The 18,585-nt window shown below is 56.8% G+C and overlaps 4 protein-coding genes across 6 annotated transcripts in view; 3 read left to right on the top strand and 1 right to left on the bottom strand.

Annotated features, from left to right (window-relative positions):
* The first annotated feature begins 1,459 nt into the window (after positions 1–1,459).
* Positions 1,460–4,727, top strand: LOC148662391 (GTPase IMAP family member 9-like). Its single transcript, XM_088631978.1, has 2 exons — positions 1,460–1,606; positions 3,554–4,727. The coding sequence occupies exons 1-2, from the start codon at positions 1,585–1,587 to the stop codon at positions 4,558–4,560; spliced, it is 1,029 nt and encodes a 342-aa protein (XP_088488104.1). The 5' UTR covers positions 1,460–1,584; the 3' UTR covers positions 4,561–4,727.
* On the top strand, positions 1,655–8,120 carry LOC148662390 (uncharacterized). Its single transcript, XM_088631922.1, has 2 exons — positions 1,655–2,046; positions 6,311–8,120. Exon 2 carries the CDS (start codon positions 6,702–6,704, stop codon positions 8,118–8,120), a length of 1,419 nt encoding a protein of 472 aa, XP_088488048.1. The 5' UTR covers positions 1,655–2,046; positions 6,311–6,701.
* On the bottom strand, positions 8,036–18,200 carry LOC148662389 (GTPase IMAP family member 7-like). 3 transcript variants are annotated; one of them, XM_088631981.1, is made up of 2 exons: positions 17,921–18,200; positions 8,036–9,150 (listed from the first exon to the last, which is right to left on the bottom strand). In XM_088631981.1, exon 2 carries the CDS (start codon positions 9,095–9,097, stop codon positions 8,240–8,242), a length of 858 nt encoding a protein of 285 aa, XP_088488107.1. In that variant the 5' UTR covers positions 9,098–9,150; positions 17,921–18,200; the 3' UTR covers positions 8,036–8,239. The 3 variants fall into 3 exon arrangements, with proteins under 3 accessions (XP_088488107.1, XP_088488106.1, XP_088488109.1); XM_088631980.1 differs by lacking the exon at positions 17,921–18,200 and adding an exon at positions 11,202–11,340; XM_088631983.1 differs by lacking the exon at positions 17,921–18,200 and adding an exon at positions 11,080–11,204.
* Positions 11,232–18,585, top strand: part of LOC148662387 (uncharacterized) — a 32,307-nt gene continuing 24,953 nt past the window's right edge. The window contains 4 exon segments of the mRNA XM_088633004.1: positions 11,232–11,350; positions 11,520–11,725; positions 13,517–14,396; positions 17,980–18,148. Of these exon segments, the coding sequence (XP_088489130.1) occupies positions 11,232–11,350; positions 11,520–11,725; positions 13,517–14,396; positions 17,980–18,148 (1,374 nt within the window).

Raw genomic sequence — 18,585 nt, 5'->3', positions numbered from 1 at the left:
CTCTGCGCATCCCAGCGGGCACTCTGACTGAGGGCTGGCTGGGGTCCGGCTGGGGTCATGCTGGGGTCAGGCAAAACAACACACACCCCCCGAGCCCAGGAGCTGTATCCCACTGACCAGCCCCTGTGAGGGCAGGACCAGCTGTGCCCCAGCTGTGCTCCAGCTGTGCTCCACTGACCAGCCCCTGTGAGGGCAGAACCAGCTGTGCCCCAGCTGTGCTCCAGCTGTGCCCCACTGACCAGCCCCTGTGAGGGCAGGACCAGCTGTGCCCCAGCTGTGCCCCAGCAGTGCTGTGTGGGGGCAGGGAACTGTGAGACCTGGAGAGCAGGTGGTGGCGTTAGTTAGGGCTGGGGTGTGTGGAGGTGTTGATACTCTCACACTGGCTCGTCTGGGTGCAGGAGCAGTTCTGAGGACTGGGAGTTTAGCCAGCAGGTGGGTGGTGGCGGTGGTGGTGGGGGGGGGGGTTGTTTGTTGAGAGGTCAGAGGTCAAAGGGCACTCCTGTCTTCCCAAATATTGACCGTGCAAATATTTCAGGTCCGGGGCTGACAGCAGAGTAAATGATTACTGCAGAGGGGCACCTCTCCAGCAGCAGTTCCAGTCTGTGTGCGTTCGCAAAACCGCCTGAGCAACACAGCAGAGGTAAAAAAAACACGCCAACAGCCCCCCCTGCTGGAGAGCGCGGGTGTGTCTCTCTGTGTTTGTGTGCGGCGCGTGTGTGCACCCGTCTGCGTGGCTCTGTAGCTGCCTGCGTTGTGCGTGGATTTGTGCACGTTGTGCGGGAGTTTCCGTTTGTTTGGGATGCGGCGTCTGTGTTGATCTGCGCGTGTTGTTGTGTGCGTGTGTTCGTATCCGTGTGCGCTGTGATCACGTGTGAGTGGCGTGTTTATGAGTCTGTAGTTCTGTGTCAAATACAAATACGAATGTGTTTGTATTCGTGTGGGTGTGTCTTTATTCGTGTGCGTGCCTGTATTCCTGTGGATATGTTTGTTGTGTGTGTTGTGTGTGCATGATGAGTGTGTGTCTGTGTTCACGGGCGTATCTTTGTGTGTTTCTGGTGATCTGTTTATTTGTGAGTGCTATGCGTGTGTCTGTGTGTGTGTGTGTGCTGTGATTGTGTGTGTGTCTATGTGTGTTAATAAGCTGCCTGTGGAATGGCTGTGGAATGCCTGTGGAATGGCTGTGGAATGCCTGTGGAATGCCTGTGGAATGGCTGTGGAATGCTGTGGAATGCCTGTGGAATGGCTGTGGAATGGCTGTGGAATGCCCCACTCGCGTCCAGCAGGAAGCACCCTCCAGACACCCCTAGTCTGAGAACCTGCAGGCTGCAGGCTGTGTGGAGGAGAGGCGCAGCCGAGGCGCAGTGGGCGGATCCTCTGCCAGGAGACCCCGCCCACCCCCCCGGGGGAGTGGCCGAGGGTCCGGGGGAGGAGCTGGGGGAACTCACGGGCCTGTGCTCGGAGGCCCCTCCCACGTCCCGAGGCAGCAGCAGAGACTGAGAGAGCTGCACAGACAGCGCCGAGAGAAGACAGGCGGATCAGACGTCCAGATGCGCCGGCGCGGCTGACGCACACCAGCGGCGCTCCATGGCTCACTCGCGGTTCCCAGGTCTGTGTCTCTCCTGAGCTCTTTTCCGAAATCCGGCGCTGCCTCGCGGGGGAAAACCCCCTTTTCTGTTTAGCGTCCGGCTTACCCACGCAGGGTTAATTATCCTGGAGGGCTAAGGACCACGCGGTGGGGGTCTCGACACCTGCAAATTCGCTTATTCGCAATTATCATTATTGTAACTATTATTATTATTATTAGCAATAAGTGTGAATGGGTGCACTATGGGCGGAGTGGTGTCCCTGTGGCTCAGGATCTGAGCCTGTGGCTGGAAGGTTGCCGGTTCGAATCCCGCGGCCGGCAGAGGAATCCTACTCCGTTGGGCCCCTGAGCAAGGCCCTTCACCCCAACTGCTCCAGGGGTGCTGTATAAATGGCTGACCCTGCGCTCTGACCCCCAGCTTCTCTCTCCCTGTCTGTGTGTCTCATGGAGAGCAGGCTGGGGTCTGGGAGAGGACACGTTCCTCATGCAGGAGATTGTACCGGGCCGATAAAGAGATCCGATCTGAATTCGGTCTGGTGTGGAAGAAGAGCAGGAGGGGAGTAGACCGAGACTTTTTCAGATTCGGGGGGTTGCCGCAGACGAGGCTGACGAGTCGGCCTCTCCCTGCGCCCAGGACCCCCCTCCCTCCTGCCTCTCGGCGTGCCCCTCGCGTCTGCAGGGGTCCCGAACGCCCCGGGTTCTGTGTCTGCAGTGCTGGGGGGGGCGAGGCAGAGCGAGGCAGAGCGAGGCAGAGAGAGAAGGAGCGAGCAGGGCGCGGGGCAGGAATTCATCTTGAATTGAGTTTAACGCGTTGGCTTTAAGACAGGGAGAGAAGCTGGGGGTCAGGGCGCAGGGTCGGCCATTTATACAGCACCCCTGGAGCAGCTGGGGTGAAGGGCCTCGCTCAGGGGCCCAGCGGAGTAGGATTCCTCTGCCGGCCGCGGGATTCGAACCGGCAACACCCCAGCCCACAGTGAGGCGTTTCACTGTGGACCTGTGCTCTGTTTCCTTCTCCATACGACTGACACGCACACACACGCACGCACACACACACACACACTCGCGCCTGGTCCGACTGGTCCCCCGGGGAAAACAATGTGGACCGACCGGAGCAGCGCGCTGGTTTCAGGGAAAGTCCGACGCGCCCTGACTGGAATCAGAGCCTCCGGAATTCCTTGTCTGTACAGGAAAACAAGCAGCAAAAAACCCCCCCGAAAAAAACAGTGTTAGAGAACACCACCTCACTGCCTTGTAACCCTGTAACTCCCAGCTCCCTGGAGCCCAGCAGGGGGAGCCTGGCCAGTACCTGGTGGGGAGACTCCTGGGAGGAGAGCTGAGGCTGCTGCTGGAGGAGGTGTGAGTGGGGCCAGCAGGGGGCGCTCTCACCCAGCTCCCAGCCCCACTGGAGCCCAGCAGGGGGAGCCTGGTCAGTCCCTGGAGGGGAGACTCCTGGGAGGAGAGCTGAGGCTGCTGCTGGAGGAGGTGTGAGTGGGGCCAGCAGGGGGCGCTCTCACCCTGCGGTCTGTGTGGGTCCTGATGCCCCAGTATAGTGACGGGGGACACTGGACTGTAAACAGGCGCCGTCCTTCAGATGAGACATCAAACCGAGGTCCCGACTCTCTGTGGTCATTAACAATCCCAGGGTGTCTCTCGAGAAGAGTAGGGGTGTTACCCCAGCGTCCTGGTCAGATACCCCCCCTGGTCTTGACCCATCATGGCCTCCTGATCACCCCCCTCTCTGAACTGGCCTCATCCCTCTGCTCTCCTCCCCACTGAGAGCTGCTGTGTGTGAGAGGACTGGAGCATCATGCAGGTGGGGCTGCCCATTGGTGGCGAGGGTGGGATTCCCCATTACCTGTAAAGTGCTCTGAGTGGAGTGTCCAGAAAAGTGCTATGGAAGTGTAAGACATACTTCTGCCTGACAGACCTGTAACTTCCTATGACCTATGAACCACTTCCTCTCCTCAGGAGCTGAGTGGGGTGGAGACCCCTCTCCCAGCGAGCAGGGGGACAGCCCGGAGATGAGGATCGTCCTGGTGGGCAAGACGGGAGTGGGGAAGAGCGCAGTGGGGAACTCCATCCTGGGCCGGAAAGAATTCCTCTCCATCCTCAGCTCCGCGTCCGTCACCAGCGCGTGCTGCAAGCGGAGAGCCGTGGTCCAGGGCAGGGGCGTGGCGGTGGTGGACACGCCCGGCCTGTTCGACACGGACAAGCCCAGCGACGCCATCGTGGGGGAGGTGGTCAGGTGCATCCAGGTCTCCTGCCCGGGGCCCCACGCCTTCCTGCTGGTGCTGCAGCTGAACAGGTTCACCGAGGAGGAGCAGAGGTCCGTGGAGGCCCTGCAGGAGATCTTCGGGGAGCAGGCCGCCAGGTACATGATCGTGCTCTTCACCCGCGGAGACGACCTCCAGGGCCAGAGCATCCACCAGTTCGTCCGGAGCGCCCACCCCGCGCTGAGAGAGGTGATCCGGAAGTGTGGGGGCAGGTACCACGTCTTCAACAACCGGGAACCGGGAGACAGTCCGGGAAACCAGGCCCAGGTCCGAGGGCTGCTGGACACGGTGGAGCGCACCATCGCGGCCAACGGGGGCGGCTGCTACACCCAGGAGATGTTCGAGGAGGCCGAGAGGAAGATCCGGGAGAAGGAGGAGGAGCTGAAGGGGGCGCTCCGCACGAGGAGGCGCAGGGAGGGGGAGGAGGTCGAAGAGAGCCGGAGGAGGAAGAAGGAGGAGCTGAGGAAGAGGAGGACGCAGAGCTTGGAGGTGGCCAGGGAGGAGCTGGAGCGGGCGGTGGAGGTGGAGTTCGAGCGGAGGATGAGGGCCCTGAGCGAGCGCTGGGAGGTGGAGCTGGGGAGGGCCAGGGAGCAGGCCGAGCAGGCGGAGCTGCAGCTGAGCTTCAAGCCCACCCTGAGGGACAAGATCGCCAGGGCGTTCAACATGGCGGGCAGGAGGAGGAGGAAGACGAGGAGGCAGTAGGGCCCAGAGCAGCAGCGCACCCCAGCTCTCCTCCACCCTCTGTCACATTGTTCTGCGGTTCCCTGTTTCCACAGAGCTTGAATCGTTAATGATGGACAGAGCTTTGTGAATGACGCACTTCGTAGGAAGGCACTCTAGAGTATAAAATAAAGCTTGTAAGAAACACAGGAGTCGGTCTCGGGAGCGAGTGGTGTTGATGGCCCGCCATACATCTGCTCCCCTCTGGGTGGTGCGAATTCCTCCAGAAACAAAACCAGGCCTTGTCCCACAGGCCAACAGGAGCTGGACACTGTATGGCTAGCTTCCCCAGTCCTGGTCCTGGAGGGGTCAGTGTGTGTGTGTGTCTGCAGAGTCTCCAGGGGTCTTTAAAGCAGGGCTGTCCAGTCCTGGTCCAGGAGGGGTCAGTGTGTGTGTGTCTGCAGAGTCTCCAGGGGACTTTAAAGCAGGGCTGTCCAGTCCTGGTCCTGGAGGGGTCAGACAGTGTGTCCAGTCCTGGTCCTGGAGGGGTCAGTCAGTGTGTCCAGTCCTGATCCTGGAGGGGTCAGTGTGTGTGTGTCTGCAGAGTCTCCGGGGGTCTTTAAAGCAGGGCTGTCCAGTCCTGGTCCTGGAGGGGTCAGTCAGTGTGTCCAGTCCTGGTCCTGGAGGGGTCAGTGTGTGTGTCTGCAGAGTCTCCAGGGGTCTTTAAAGCAGGGCTGTCCAGTCCTGGTCCTGGAGGGGTCAGTGTGTGTGTGTGTCTGCAGAGTCTCCAGGGGTCTTTAAAGCAGGGCTGTCCAGTCCTGGTCCTGGAGGGGTCAGTGTGTGTGTGTCTGCAGAGTCTCCAGGGGTCTTTAAAGCAGGGCTGTCCAGTCCTGGTCCTGGAGGGGTCAGTGTGTGTGTGTCTGCAGAGTCTACAGGGGTCTTTAAAGCAGGGCTGTCCAGTCCTGGTCCTGGAGGGGTCAGTGTGTGTGTGTCTGCAGAGTCTCCAGGGGACTTTAAAGCAGGGCTGTCCAGTCCTGGTCCTGGAGGGGTCAGACAGTGTGTCCAGTCCTGGTCCTGGAGGGGTCAGTCAGTGTGTCCAGTCCTGGTCCTGGAGGGGTCAGTGTGTGTGCGTCTGCAGAGTCTCCAGGGGTCTTTAAAGCAGGGCTGTCCAGTCCTGGTCCTGGAGGGGTCAGTGTGTCTCTGCAGCAGGGCTGTCCAGTCCTGGTCTTGGAGGGGTCCGTCAGTGTGTCCAGTCCTGGAGGGGTCAGGTCCGTCCACTAACTCTTGGGAACCCCCGGGACCAACACTAGGGTCCCCTGCTGTCTCAGGGTGCGTTACAGCACGACAGGTTGGGTCTGGGTGTTTGAGGAGACAAGCTTTTCTCAGCAAGAAAACAAGGAAAACAGGTTTTCGGACAACGGCGTATTTTTTATTACACGGTAAATCAGCACAAATCTCGGAGTATTCCCGGCGCGTCTCTCCGTCTCTCAGCCTTCTCCCTGGCTTCCCTGTGCAAGGCGCTGGGCCGCCCGGCTGGGAAGGGGGTCCGGCACGTCAGGATTCACGGCACGGCGCTACAATCGGGGAAACCCCCCCCAGAATTCCCCTGCGTAGGACAAGGGTCTCAATTCGGGCCCTGGCGGACTGAGAGTCTGTTGCTTTGTCACTGTTGTCAAAACCTGCACACTCTCCTCTCTCTCCTCCCTCTCCTTCCCTCTGCTCTGACCCCCAGCTTCTCTCCCTGTCTGTGTGTCTGTGTGTCTCATGGAGAGCAGGCTGGGGTCTGGGAGAGGACACATTCCTCATGCAAGAGATTGTAAAGGGTCAATAAAGTGTTCTGATCTGATCTGACCGTGAGCCGCGCTTGACTCGACCTGCAGTGGCGCTTGTGGCCGCCAGGGGGCGACATCTGAGCCGCCTGCTCGTCCTGCAGCGGTGTCGGTCGCTGTGATAGTTGTGCGGTTGTTGCTCTTGTTGACTTGTTCTTACATGCCAGGCAGAGATTCTGGAGTCGGGACTGCACAGATGGTGACGTCACAGTGATAATAAAGATCATGATATTCTCTCTTCTCGGTGTGTCTGTATGAACCCCCCTCTCTCTCTCTCTCAGTGTCCAGAGTGGGGACATAGAGGACGGGAGCAAAGTATTCGCACAGAAACAGAGTTATGACATATCGCGCAAGATGGAGGTCCAGGGTGGGGACATAGAGGACGGGAGCAAAGTATTCGCACAGAAACAGAGTTATGACGTCTCGCGCAAGATGGAGGTCCAGAGTGGGGACATAGAGGACGGGAGCAAAGTATTCGCACAGAAACAGAGTTATGACATATCGCGCAAGATGGAGGTCCCGAGCGGGGACATAGAGGACGGGAGCAAAGTATTCGCACAGAAACAGAGTTATGACATATCGCGCAAGATGGAGGTCCCGAGCGGGGACATAGAGGACGGGAGCAAAGTATTCTCACAGAAACAGAGTTATGACATATCGCGCAAGATGGAGGTCCAGAGTGGGGACATAGAGGACGGGAGCAAAGTATTCTCACAGAAACAGAGTTATGACATATCGCGCAAGATGGAGGTCCAGAGTGGGGACATAGAGGACGGGAGCAAAGTATTCTCACAGAAACAGAGTTATGACATATCGCGCAAGATGGAGGTCCAGAGTGGGGACATAGATGACTGGAGCAAAGTATTCTCACAGAAACAGAGTTATGACATATCGCGCAAGATGGAGGTCCAGAGTGGGGACATAGAGGACGGGAGCAAAGTATTCGCACAGAAACAGAGTTATGACATATCGCGCAAGATGGAGGTCCAGAGTGGGGACATAGAGGACGGGAGCAAAGTATTCTCACAGAAACAGAGTTATGACGTATCGCGCAAGATGGAGGTCCAGAGTGGGGACATAGAGGACGGGAGCAAAGTATTCCCACAGAAACAGAGTTATGACATATCGCGCAAGATGGAGGTCCAGAGTGGGGACATAGAGGACGGGAGCAAAGTATTCTCACAGAAACAGAGTTATGACATATCGCGCAAGATGGAGGTCCAGAGTGGGGACATAGAGGACGGGAGCAAAGTATTCTCACAGAAACAGAGTTATGACATATCGCGCAAGATGGAGGTCCAGAGTGGGGACATAGAGGACGGGAGCAAAGTATTCCCACAGAAACAGAGTTATGACATATCGCGCAAGATGGAGGTCCAGAGTGGGGACATAGAGGACGGGAGCAAAGTATTCTCACAGAAACAGAGTTATGACGTATCGCGCAAGATGGAGGTCCAGAGTGGGGACATAGAGGACGGGAGCAAAGTATTCTCACAGAAACAGAGTTATGACATATCGCGCAAGATGGAGGTCCAGAGTGGGGACATAGAGGACGGGAGCAAAGTATTCCCACAGAAACAGAGTTATGACATATCGCGCAAGATGGAGGTCCAGAGCGGGGACATAGAGGACGGGAGCAAAGTATTCTCACAGAAACAGAGTTATGACGTATCGCGCAAGATGGAGGTCCAGAGTGGGGACATAGAGGACGGGAGCAAAGTATTCTCACAGAAACAGAGTTATGACGTCTCGCGGTGTCGGTCGATGGGATAGCGGTTGTTGCTCTTGTTGACTTGAGATTCTGGGGTCAGGACTGCACAGATGGTGACGTCACGGTGATAATAGAGATGGCCAATAAAGTACTCTTATTTCCCCCCCCCCCGCCCCCCAGCTTAATAGACCTCCTTCCTCTTTCTGGTATACTGGTACGCGTTCATCATCTTCCCCTTGAGGGAGTCGAGGAACCCAAACTTGAATTTCTGCACCTCTGCCTGTTCCCGGGCCCTTATCCTCACCTCCTCCACCTCCTTCCTGCTCCAGAAGTCTTTCCGTTCCCGAAACACAGCCTTCAGGGAGCTCCTCCGCCTCCCCAGTTCCCTCTCCATCTCCCTCCGGATCTGCTCCTCCTTCTCCCGGATCTTCCTCTCGGCCTCCTCGAACATCTCCTGGGTGTAGCAGTCGCCCCCGTTGGCCGCGATGATGCGCTCCACCGTGTCCAGCAGCCCTCGGACCTGGGCCTGGTTTCCCGGACTGTCTCCCGGTTCCCGGTTGTTGAAGACGTGGTACCTGCCCCCACACTTCCGGATCACCTCTCTCAGCGCGGGGTGGGCGCTCCGGACGAACTGGTGGATGCTCTGGCCCTGGAGGTCGTCTCCGCGGGTGAAGAGCACGATCATGTACCTGGCGGCCTGCTCCCCGAAGATCTCCTGCAGGGCCTCCACGGACCTCTGCTCCTCCTCGGTGAACCTGTTCAGCTGCAGCACCAGCAGGAAGGCGTGGGGCCCCGGGCAGGAGACCTGGATGCACCTGACCACCTCCCCCACGATGGCGTCGCTGGGCTTGTCCGTGTCGAACAGGCCGGGCGTGTCCACCACCGCCACGCCCCTGCCCTGGACCACGGCTCTCCGCTTGCAGCACGCGCTGGTGACGGACGCGGAGCTGAGGATGGAGAGGAATTCTTTCTGGCCCAGGATGGAGTTCCCCACTGCGCTCTTCCCCACTCCCGTCTTGCCCACCAGGACGATCCTCATCTCCGGGCTGTCCCCCCGCGCGCCGGGAGAGGGGTCTCCACCCCACTCAGCTCCTGAGGAGAGGAAGTGATGTGGTTCATGAGCACCTGAGGCGCTGGTTACCTACCTGTACCTACCTACCAACCTCACACCTGGGCCACCTGACAACCTCACACCTGGGCTAACGACCTCACACCTCACTCCTGTGTTACCTGACCACCTCTCTCCTAGTCTACCTGGCCACCACTCTCCTGGGCTACCTACCCACCTCACACCTGCACTAACAACCTCACACCTCACTCCTACCAACCTCACACCTGCATTAACAACCTCTCATCTGGGCTGCCTGACAACCTCACACCTGGGCTACCTGAGCGCCTCACACCTGCGCTGCCTGACCACCTCACACCTGGGCTAATAACCTCACACCTGCGCTACCTGACTGCCTCACACCTGGGCTACCTGATAACCTCACACCTGTACTAACAACCTCTCATCTGGGCTACCTGACCGCCTCACACCTGGGCTACCTGAGCACCTCACACCTATGCTACCTGACCACCTCACACCTGGGCTACCTGACCACCTCACACCTGGGCTACCTGATCACCTCACACCTGCGCTACCTGACCACCTCACACCTGGGCTACCTGACCACCTCACACCTGGGCTACCTGAGTGCCTCACACCTGGGCTACCTGACCGCCTAATACCTGCGCTACCTGAGTGCCTCACACCTGCGCTACCTGAGTGCCTCACACCTGGGCTACCTGACCGCCTCACACCTGGGCTACCTGAGTGCCTCACACCTGGGCTACCTGACCGCCTCACACCTGCGCTACCTGAGTGCCTCACACCTGCGCTACCTGAGTGCCTCACACCTGGGCTACCTGACCGCCTCACACCTGGGCTACCTGAGTGCCTCACACCTGGGCTACCTGACCGCCTCACACCTGCGCTACCTGAGTGCCTCACACCTGCGCTACCTGAGTGCCTCACACCTGGGCTACCTGACCGCCTCACACCTGCGCTACCTGAGTGCCTCACACCTGGGCTACCTGAGTGCCTCACACCTGGGCTACCTGACCACCTCACACCTGGGCTACCTGACCCCCTCACACCTGGGCTACCTGACCACCTCACACCTGGGCTACCTGAGCACCTCACACCTGCGCTACCTGAGCACCTCACACCTGGGCTACCTGACCACCTCACACCTGGGCTACCTGAGCACCTCACACCTGCGCTACCTGAGCACCTCACACCTGGGCTACCTGAGCACCTCACACCTGCCCTACCTGAGCACCTCACACCTGGGCTACCTGACCGCCTCACACCTGCGCTACCTGAGCACCTCACACCTGGGCTACCTGAGCACCTCACACCTGAGCTACCTGAGCACCTCACACCTGGGCTACCTGAGCACCTCACACCTGGGCTACCTGAGCACCTCACACCTGCGCTACCTGACCACCTCACACCTGGGATACCTGACCACCTCATACCTGGGCTACCTGAGCACCTCAGACCTGCGCTACCTGACCACCTCACACCTGGGCTACCTGACCACCTCACACCTGGGCTACCTGAGCGGCTCACACCTGGGCTACCTGAGCGGCTCACACCTGGGCTACCTCACTGCCTTATACTAAAGGTAAAGAGCCACGATGACTGACCAGTACACCCCTTAAACTAGTTCAGTGCTCTGCTGTAGTCACTTAGCAACGGGTCCCCACCCACACACACACACACTCACACACAGACATACAGTACACACACACACACATACACTCACACACTCACTATCACACACACACACTCACACACACACACAGACATACAGTACACACACACACACATATACACTCACACACTCACTCTCACACTCACACACTCACTCTCACACACTCACTCTCACACACTCACTCTCACACACACACACACACACACACACTCACACCAGAACTGAAACCTAATTTCATTCTAGCGCTCAGATCTTGTACCGGAGTTAGAAGCTCTAGCGCTGGTGACGAGACCAGACCGTGCGCCGAGCTTCTCTGGACCCGCCCGGTGGAGGAGAAGCTACTCTGTGGCCAGGAGTCGTAAAAGAGCAGACAGAGCTTACCTGTCTGCGCGCGGCGAGCCATGGGCTGGAATGCCTCAGAACAGGAAGTTTTCCGAAGGTATTTCTGCAGCAGGTGAACCTGGAAACCTGCTCCAGCTGGTCTCCTCCGGGGAGCGGGAGGAGACGCTCAGCATGGCTCTGATGCCAGAGCGAGACACAGACACAGAGTTCACACGCAGAGGAGGAAGTAGAAGGAATCTGCCTTCCCCAGGCTCCTCCCCCCGAGTGGGAGGAGTCTCTCTCCGCTCGGCTCTGTGACTCCGCAGGCCCCTCCCCCTAGTGGGAGGAGTCTCTCCGCTGGGCTCTGTGACTCCACAGGCCCCTCCCCCGAGTGGGAGGAGTCTCCCCGCCCGGCTCCGAGAGCCCCCAGGCTCCTCCTCCTCCTCCCTCGGCCCGGCCAGAGTCTGTCCCCAGCCTGTTCTGCAGAGAAGCGTCTGCGTGTTTCCCCGGCGAAGACGACCAGCTCTCCGAGCGCGACTCCCTGGCAGCAATGAGCAGCCGCGGCGGGAGAGGGTCCCGAGACCGTAAGTGTTGCTCGCCGCGATGAATACGGGCACCGACGCACGGGCGGACAGCTCTGTGGTGTCGAATAGTTATCTGTGCCTTTTCCTGGACACGAAAGGAGGTGGTGACTGCAGTTGTGTTGTTTCCACGGCTGGAGATCCAACCAAACCGGCCCGTCTCGTCAGGGCAAGCTCATTTCAGGAGGATCCCGAGCGCTCCTTCCTTCGACCCGCGCAAAACCGCTCATTTCTGGGTCTGATTTGATCTGATCTGAAACGGAAAAGGACGCTGTACTGGTAGGCACAGCATCCAGCTGTGTGTGCTAATTATCATGTGCCCTGCTCAGTGCCAACTGCTCCTAGAGCAGTCCGAGAGCACAGACAGAAGGCACAGAATGGTCCAGCTCCAGGTTATCCTAGGACACTATTGAATGAGCACAGTCTAGCTCTTGATTTGATATCTGATGTGAGCGCCTTCTCACCCTGATGAAGAGCAGGCTCCACACAGTGGGCTGTAGGGTCACTCTCTCACTCTGATGAAGAGCAGGCTCCACACAGTGGGCTGTAGGGTCACTCTCTCACTCTGATGAAGACCAGGCTCCACACAGTGGGCTGTAGAGTCACTCTCTCACCCTGATGAAGACCAGGCTCCACACAGTGGGCTGTAGAGTCACTCTCTCACTCTGACGAAGACCAGGCTCCACACAGTGGGGTGCAGAGTCACTCTCTCACTCTGATGAAGAGCAGGCTCCACACAGTGGGGTGTAGAGTCACTCTCTCACCCTGATGAAGACCAGGCTCCACACAGTGGGCTGTAGAGTTACTCTCTCACTCTGATGAAGAGCAGGCTCCACACAGTGGGCTGTAGGGTCACTCTCTCACTCTGATGAAGACCAGGCTCCACACAGTGGGCTGTAGGGTCACTCTCTCACTCTGATGAAGACCAGGCTCCACACAGTGGGCTGTAGAGTCACTCTCTCACCCTGATGAAGACCAGGCTCCACACAGTGGGCTGTAGAGTCACTCTCTCACTCTGATGAAGACCAGGCTCCACACAGTGGGGTGCAGAGTCACTCTCTCACTCTGATGAAGAGCAGGCTCCACACAGTGGGGTGTAGAGTCACTCTCTCACCCTGATGAAGACCAGGCTCCACACAGTGGGCTGTAGAGTTACTCTCTCACTCTGATGAAGAGCAGGCTCCACACAGTGGGCTGTAGGGTCACTCTCTCACTCTGATGAAGACCAGGCTCCACACAGTGGGCTGTAGAGTCACTCTCTCACTCTGATGAAGACCAGGCTCCACACAGTGGGGTGCAGAGTCACTCTCTCACTCTGATGAAGAGCAGGCTCCACACAGTGGGGTGCAGAGTCACTCTCTCACTCTGATGAAGACCAGGCTCCACACAGTGGGCTGTAGAGTCACTCTCTCACTCTGTGAAGACCAGGCTCCACACAGTGGGGTGCAGAGTCACTCTCTCACTCTGATGAAGAGCAGGCTCCACACAGTGGGGTGTAGAGTCACTCTCTCACTCTGATGAAGAGCAGGCTCCACACAGTGGGGTGTAGAGTCACTCTCTCACTCTGATGAAGACCAGGCTCCACACAGTGGGCTGTAGAGTCACTCTCTCACTCTGTGAAGACCAGGCTCCACACAGTGGGGTGCAGAGTCACTCTCTCACTCTGATGAAGAGCAGGCTCCACACAGTGGGGTGTAGAGTCACTCTCTCACTCTGATGAAGACCAGGCTCCACACAGTGGGGTGTAGAGTCACTCTCTCACTCTGATGAGATTTCTGTGTTTCCTATCCCCAGGTGCAGATATCTCTCCGTCCCCTGACGACCTGAGGCTGGTTCTGCTGGGCCGCAGTGGGTCAGGCAAGAGCTCGGCGGGGAACACCCTCCTGGGCCGGGAGGAGTTCCGGTCGGTGCTCAGCTCCGCTCCAGTGACGCAGCGCTGCCAGGCGGCTCACACCGAGTCCAGAGGGAGGCGCGTGTCGGTGGTCGACACGCCGGACCTCTTCGCCAGCGGCGGGGTAGACGCCGGCGCTCACGCCCGGGCCTGCCTGGCCCTCTCGGACCCGGGCCCCCACGCCTTCCTGCTGGTGCTGCAGCTGGGGCGCTTCACCCAGGGCGAGAGGAAGATCCTGGAGCAGGTGGAGCAGGCGTTCGGACCCGGAGCCAGGCCGCACACGGTGGTCCTGTTCACCCACGGGGACGACCTGGAGGGGGTCGGCCTCGAGGACGTCCTGCGGGGCGCCCAGCCCGAGCTCAGGGCGCTGCTGGAGCATTGTGGGAACAGGTACCACCTCTTCAACAACAGAGACGCCAGCGACCGCAGGCAGGTGACCCGGCTGCTGGGCACGATCGACATGATGGTGGAAAAGAACGAGGCACGGATCCGGAGAAGATATTACTCCGCGAGGCACGCGGGCAGGGGCGAGGAGAGACAGTGGGCAGTCAAGAAACGCGTGGCGCAAGTCCGGAATTCACTTTGCTCTTTCGGCGTGCCGAAGAGATCGGAGGGCGAAGGGTCCCGTCGCCAGGTGGCGCAGAGCAGACAGAGTCGCACCACCCCAGCCAAGATGAAGGAAGTCTCACACTACGATGGAGCAGGCAAAGCCCAGCCTGGCAAGACCCGCAAGGTGACCGGCTACAGATCACACAACTTCAGAAACCCCCCAGGGCCAGCACAGTAGAGCGCACTCAGAAGGTCGAGACACACTCTTGTGTGCGTCGTTGTGCGTGTCAGGTTCAATTGGGAAGGGAAGACAGCACTACATTCTCACGAGCGTGAACAAGAACGTCCATCCTGCTGCGGGTTCCCATCTGCTCGACACACACACACACACACACACACACACACACACACAAAGTCAGGATCCAGGAACACAAGAACGGTTACAATCACGAGTTCTTGCTCCCCACCCCCACCCCCCTCTGTGTACAGTAGAGCCTCCTCTCCTGACTGGAGGAGCTCACCCAGCTGTGTCTGGAGAGAAGCCAGGGTATCGGCTTCAACCACAGGGCTGGGCAGCTTGTTCTCCACCCCTGCCCCCCTCTGTGTACAGTGTACCCCCACCACCCTTATGATAATGTAGTCCCTCCTGTTCTTAGTTTTAAATGCAATAGGTTACTGATACTCTATCCTCTGTTTTCTGTTTCATTATTTACAAAACTCTCCTGTTTTCAGAGTTTGTTCTCTGCATAACTTCCAGACCTTGACCTTGGTCTCCTGTTACTTTTTTCTTGGTGGCGGTACAAAATTATATTTCTTAAAGGCAAATATGGGTTTGTTTTGAGCTTAGTGTTTTCTTCCATGGTCAGAATGATGTAGAAAAAAACCCCAGCAGCTTAAGTCTGTTTTTCAACGATGAACTGTATGCTTTGTCCTTTGTGAAAAAAAATAAACACTGTCCAATCAAGAGCAAAGCCTTTATCTTTCCTCTGCCAATCCTATGGGGACCCCCTCATCAGGTAAGATCACAGCAACACAGCCCAACCAGGTCCCATCTCGTATATTTAGTAGTTAAATTAATGTGAAGATCTGATCCAGCTGTGTCTGGAGAGAAGCCCCAGGGTATTTGCTTCAACCACAGGGCTGGGCAGCTTGTTCAACACCCTCGCCCCCCTCTGTGTACAGAAGAGCCTCCTGTCCTGACTGGAGGAGCTCACCCAGCTGCGTCTGGAGAAAAGCCAGGGTATCGGGTTCAACCACAGGGCTGGGCAGCTTGTTCCCCACCCCCACCACCCTCTGTGTACAGAAGAGCCTCTTCTTTGCAGTTTCAATCCCAGTAGTTTCCCCTCCGCCCTCTGGTTTGTGTTTCACAGTAAAACCACCTGCAGGAGGTGGGGCAGGGGGTCGGAATAGTGGGGTACAACCAGCCTAGAGTGAGGCAGGGCCTGACTCAGACGCTCCCTCACACAGACAGAGAGGCGAGGCTCGGAGTCGAACAGGCGCTGTCCCGCTCGGTGCTGGGGAATCCTGTTTGTCTGCATGTCAGTCAGGAGTGATGATCCGCGTTCCTCTCGCTGATAAGACCAGACCGGGCTGGTCTCTCAGCATTCCTACCCTCACTCCGAGACCATGGGAATGTGACAGCAGGAAACAGGAGCAGAGTCAGTGTGTGTGTATGAACCCCTCTCTCTCTCAGTGCAGTGTTCATGTACTGGAGTGTCCAGTCAGTGTGTCTATATGAACCCCTCTCTCTCTCAGTGCAGTGTTCATGTACTGGAGTGTCCAGTCAGTGTGTCTGTATTAACCCCTCTCTCTCTCAGTGCAGTGTTCATGTACTGGAGTGTCCAGTCAGTGTGTCTGTATGAACCCCTCTCTCTCTCAGTGCAGTGTTCATGTACTGGAGTGTCCAGTCAGTGTGTCTGTGTGAACCCCTCTCTCTCTCAGTGCAGTGTTCATGTACTGGAGTGTCCAGTCAGTGTGTGTGTATGAACCCCTCTCTCTCTCAGTGCAGTGTTCATGTACTGGAGTGTCCAGTCAGTGTGTGTGTATGAACCCCTCTCTCTCTCAGGGCAGTGTTCATGTACTGGAGTGTCCAGTCAGTGTGTGTGTATGAACCCCTCTCTCTCTCAGGGCAGTGTTCATGTACTGGAGTGTCCAGTCAGTGTGTGTGTATGAACCCCTCTCTCTCTCTCAGTGCAGTGTTCATGTACTGGAGTGTCCAGTCAGTGTGTGTGTATGAACCCCTCTCTCTCTCAGTGCAGTGTTCATGTACTGGAGTGTCCAGTCAGTGTGTCTGTATGAACCCCTCTCTCTCTCAGTGCAGTGTTCATGTACTGGAGTGTCCAGTCAGTGTGTGTGTATGAACCCCTCTCTCTCTCAGTGCAGTGTTCATGTCCTGGAGTGTCCAGTCAGTCAGGGTGTCTGTATGAACCCCTCTGTCTCAGGAATGATGAAGTCTAACTGGCACCGAGCCATTCCAGAAAGTGACAGGGCTCTCTGCCACATTCCTCCGCAGCAGGTGGAACTGGTCAGACACGCTTGTGCGATCTTCCCCGACGAGGGAACATGAGGAAGTCACCGAGGTCTTCGGAGAACACCCTGGGGCGCGGACGCCTGTTAGTCGCTCAGCGAGTGAGTCTGTCAGTGTGTCTGTGGGCGCCTCAGTGTGCCTGGCTGTGAGTCAGTCAAGGTGCTGTGGTCAGTCAATAACCTATAGGAGAATACACTATTAGAGCATTACTATAGCAGTAATACTATTATGGTATAAAAGTATTATCTCTATGAGAGGTGTGTTATTTCAGGAGACAGTCATAAATCTATCAAGAATGCTCCATAATCTATAAGAGAAGACAGTCTCTAATCTATTAGAGACCTGTAATACAGGCTGTTAATTCACAACACTATAATAAATCTCAATAACACTCTATGATCTATAAGAGAATACAGTATACCAGAGGATATAGACTAGAATGTCTGAGAGAGAATACTGTCTAGAATCTTATCAAATACAGTGCAAAATATGTGATCGGTAAAACAGCCTTTCGCCAATCAGGAGAGTATTCGAAGTCCATACGTTTAAAAATGATGATAATCAATACCAGGAGATAATCTCTGCGAGTATGATCCGTTACATCACAAAGCCCTCAATGACTTCCAGCAGAAGACAGCGTTGATCGATCCTTCAGCGAAATCAGACATCTGGCTGTTTCACTACAGGCGTCTGGGCGAAGTACCTCACTGCAGGGTAACAGTGCTTTAACCCCACCACCCCCTGTATCTGAACCTGCAACCCCACAGCGCGCTTGAACTATTCCTCCAAACCACCGTTTTATAAAAGCCCCGCAGCTCGTTCCCCACCCCCGCCACCCTCTGTGTAAACACGTCTCCCAGGCGGTATGAGTCAGTTGTGAACGTATACAGCAACAGGCACACACTGGTACTCTCTGAGTATTTCACCAGAACAACCCGTGTGAAGCGCCCCACACCAGGGTGCAGCACCCGGGTTTGAACCCGAATTTTAACCAGTTTTTTTTTCCCCGCAAGACTTGAATTATTTTCACCAACAACAGGCGCAAAACGGGGATTATTTAAAGGAGAACTGCAGGGCTCTTTTTTATTATTTCAGAGATAGAAAGAACTGGTGTGGACGAGCGCGTTTTTTTCGACCCCTGACGAGAGTACGAGATGCACAGTGACATGTAAGACACCCCCAATTGACATCACAAAATGGAAAAAAAAGTTTCCAGGCGTGCGCAACTCACCGTCCTGTGTGGTGATGCGGCCCCTGTGACTCTGGAAACAAGCGGCTCTCCTCACCCAGGAGAAACCCTGCTCTCAGCTTGCAGACGGTCTCGCCCACAGGCACCACTTACTCCACCGGAGCCCGCTGGATCACTCCTGCCGAGGGGCGGCCGCTGCACGACCTGCGCTCACCCGCCCGTCCGGCTCGGCTCTCCGGACAGCCGGACAGCCAGCGCCGGGACCAGCGAGCAGGAAGGGCCGCCTCACCTCACAGCTCTCGCCCGAGACGAGACCAGGGGGGGGGTCTGCGGCCACATGGCGACTCCCAGTACCTTGTTTTGTTTTGTTTTTTTAAATCGCGACATTTTTTAAATGTTTTTATTTATGCATAACAGGATGACAAAACTCACAATCAATACTCAAACACGAGTACATATCCGAGCCCAAGGCAAAACGCCAAGATCGCCAGGGGTACGCATATCACAACATAAAAATGAAACCAGTTACGGAAAAAAAAAACAGATCAAGCGAATGAAATAAAAACCGCTTTCATATACGAGCCCAGCAACACACACAATATAAAAACCCCATGACGTCGCCAGCGGCGCGTACCGTCATACCGCTGCGCTGTACAAGGGGAAAAAAAAGACTAAACTGAACGAGGGAAATAAAGATCACAGAGGCA

The sequence above is a fragment of the Lepisosteus platostomus genome, chromosome 5 (assembly GCF_059453375.1).
Source record: "Lepisosteus platostomus isolate fLepPlt1 chromosome 5, fLepPlt1.hap1, whole genome shotgun sequence".
Classification (NCBI taxonomy): Eukaryota; Metazoa; Chordata; class Actinopteri; order Semionotiformes; family Lepisosteidae; genus Lepisosteus; species Lepisosteus platostomus.
The sequence above is the reverse complement of the archived record's forward strand: the minus strand, read 5'-3'. Positions and strand labels throughout refer to the sequence as shown.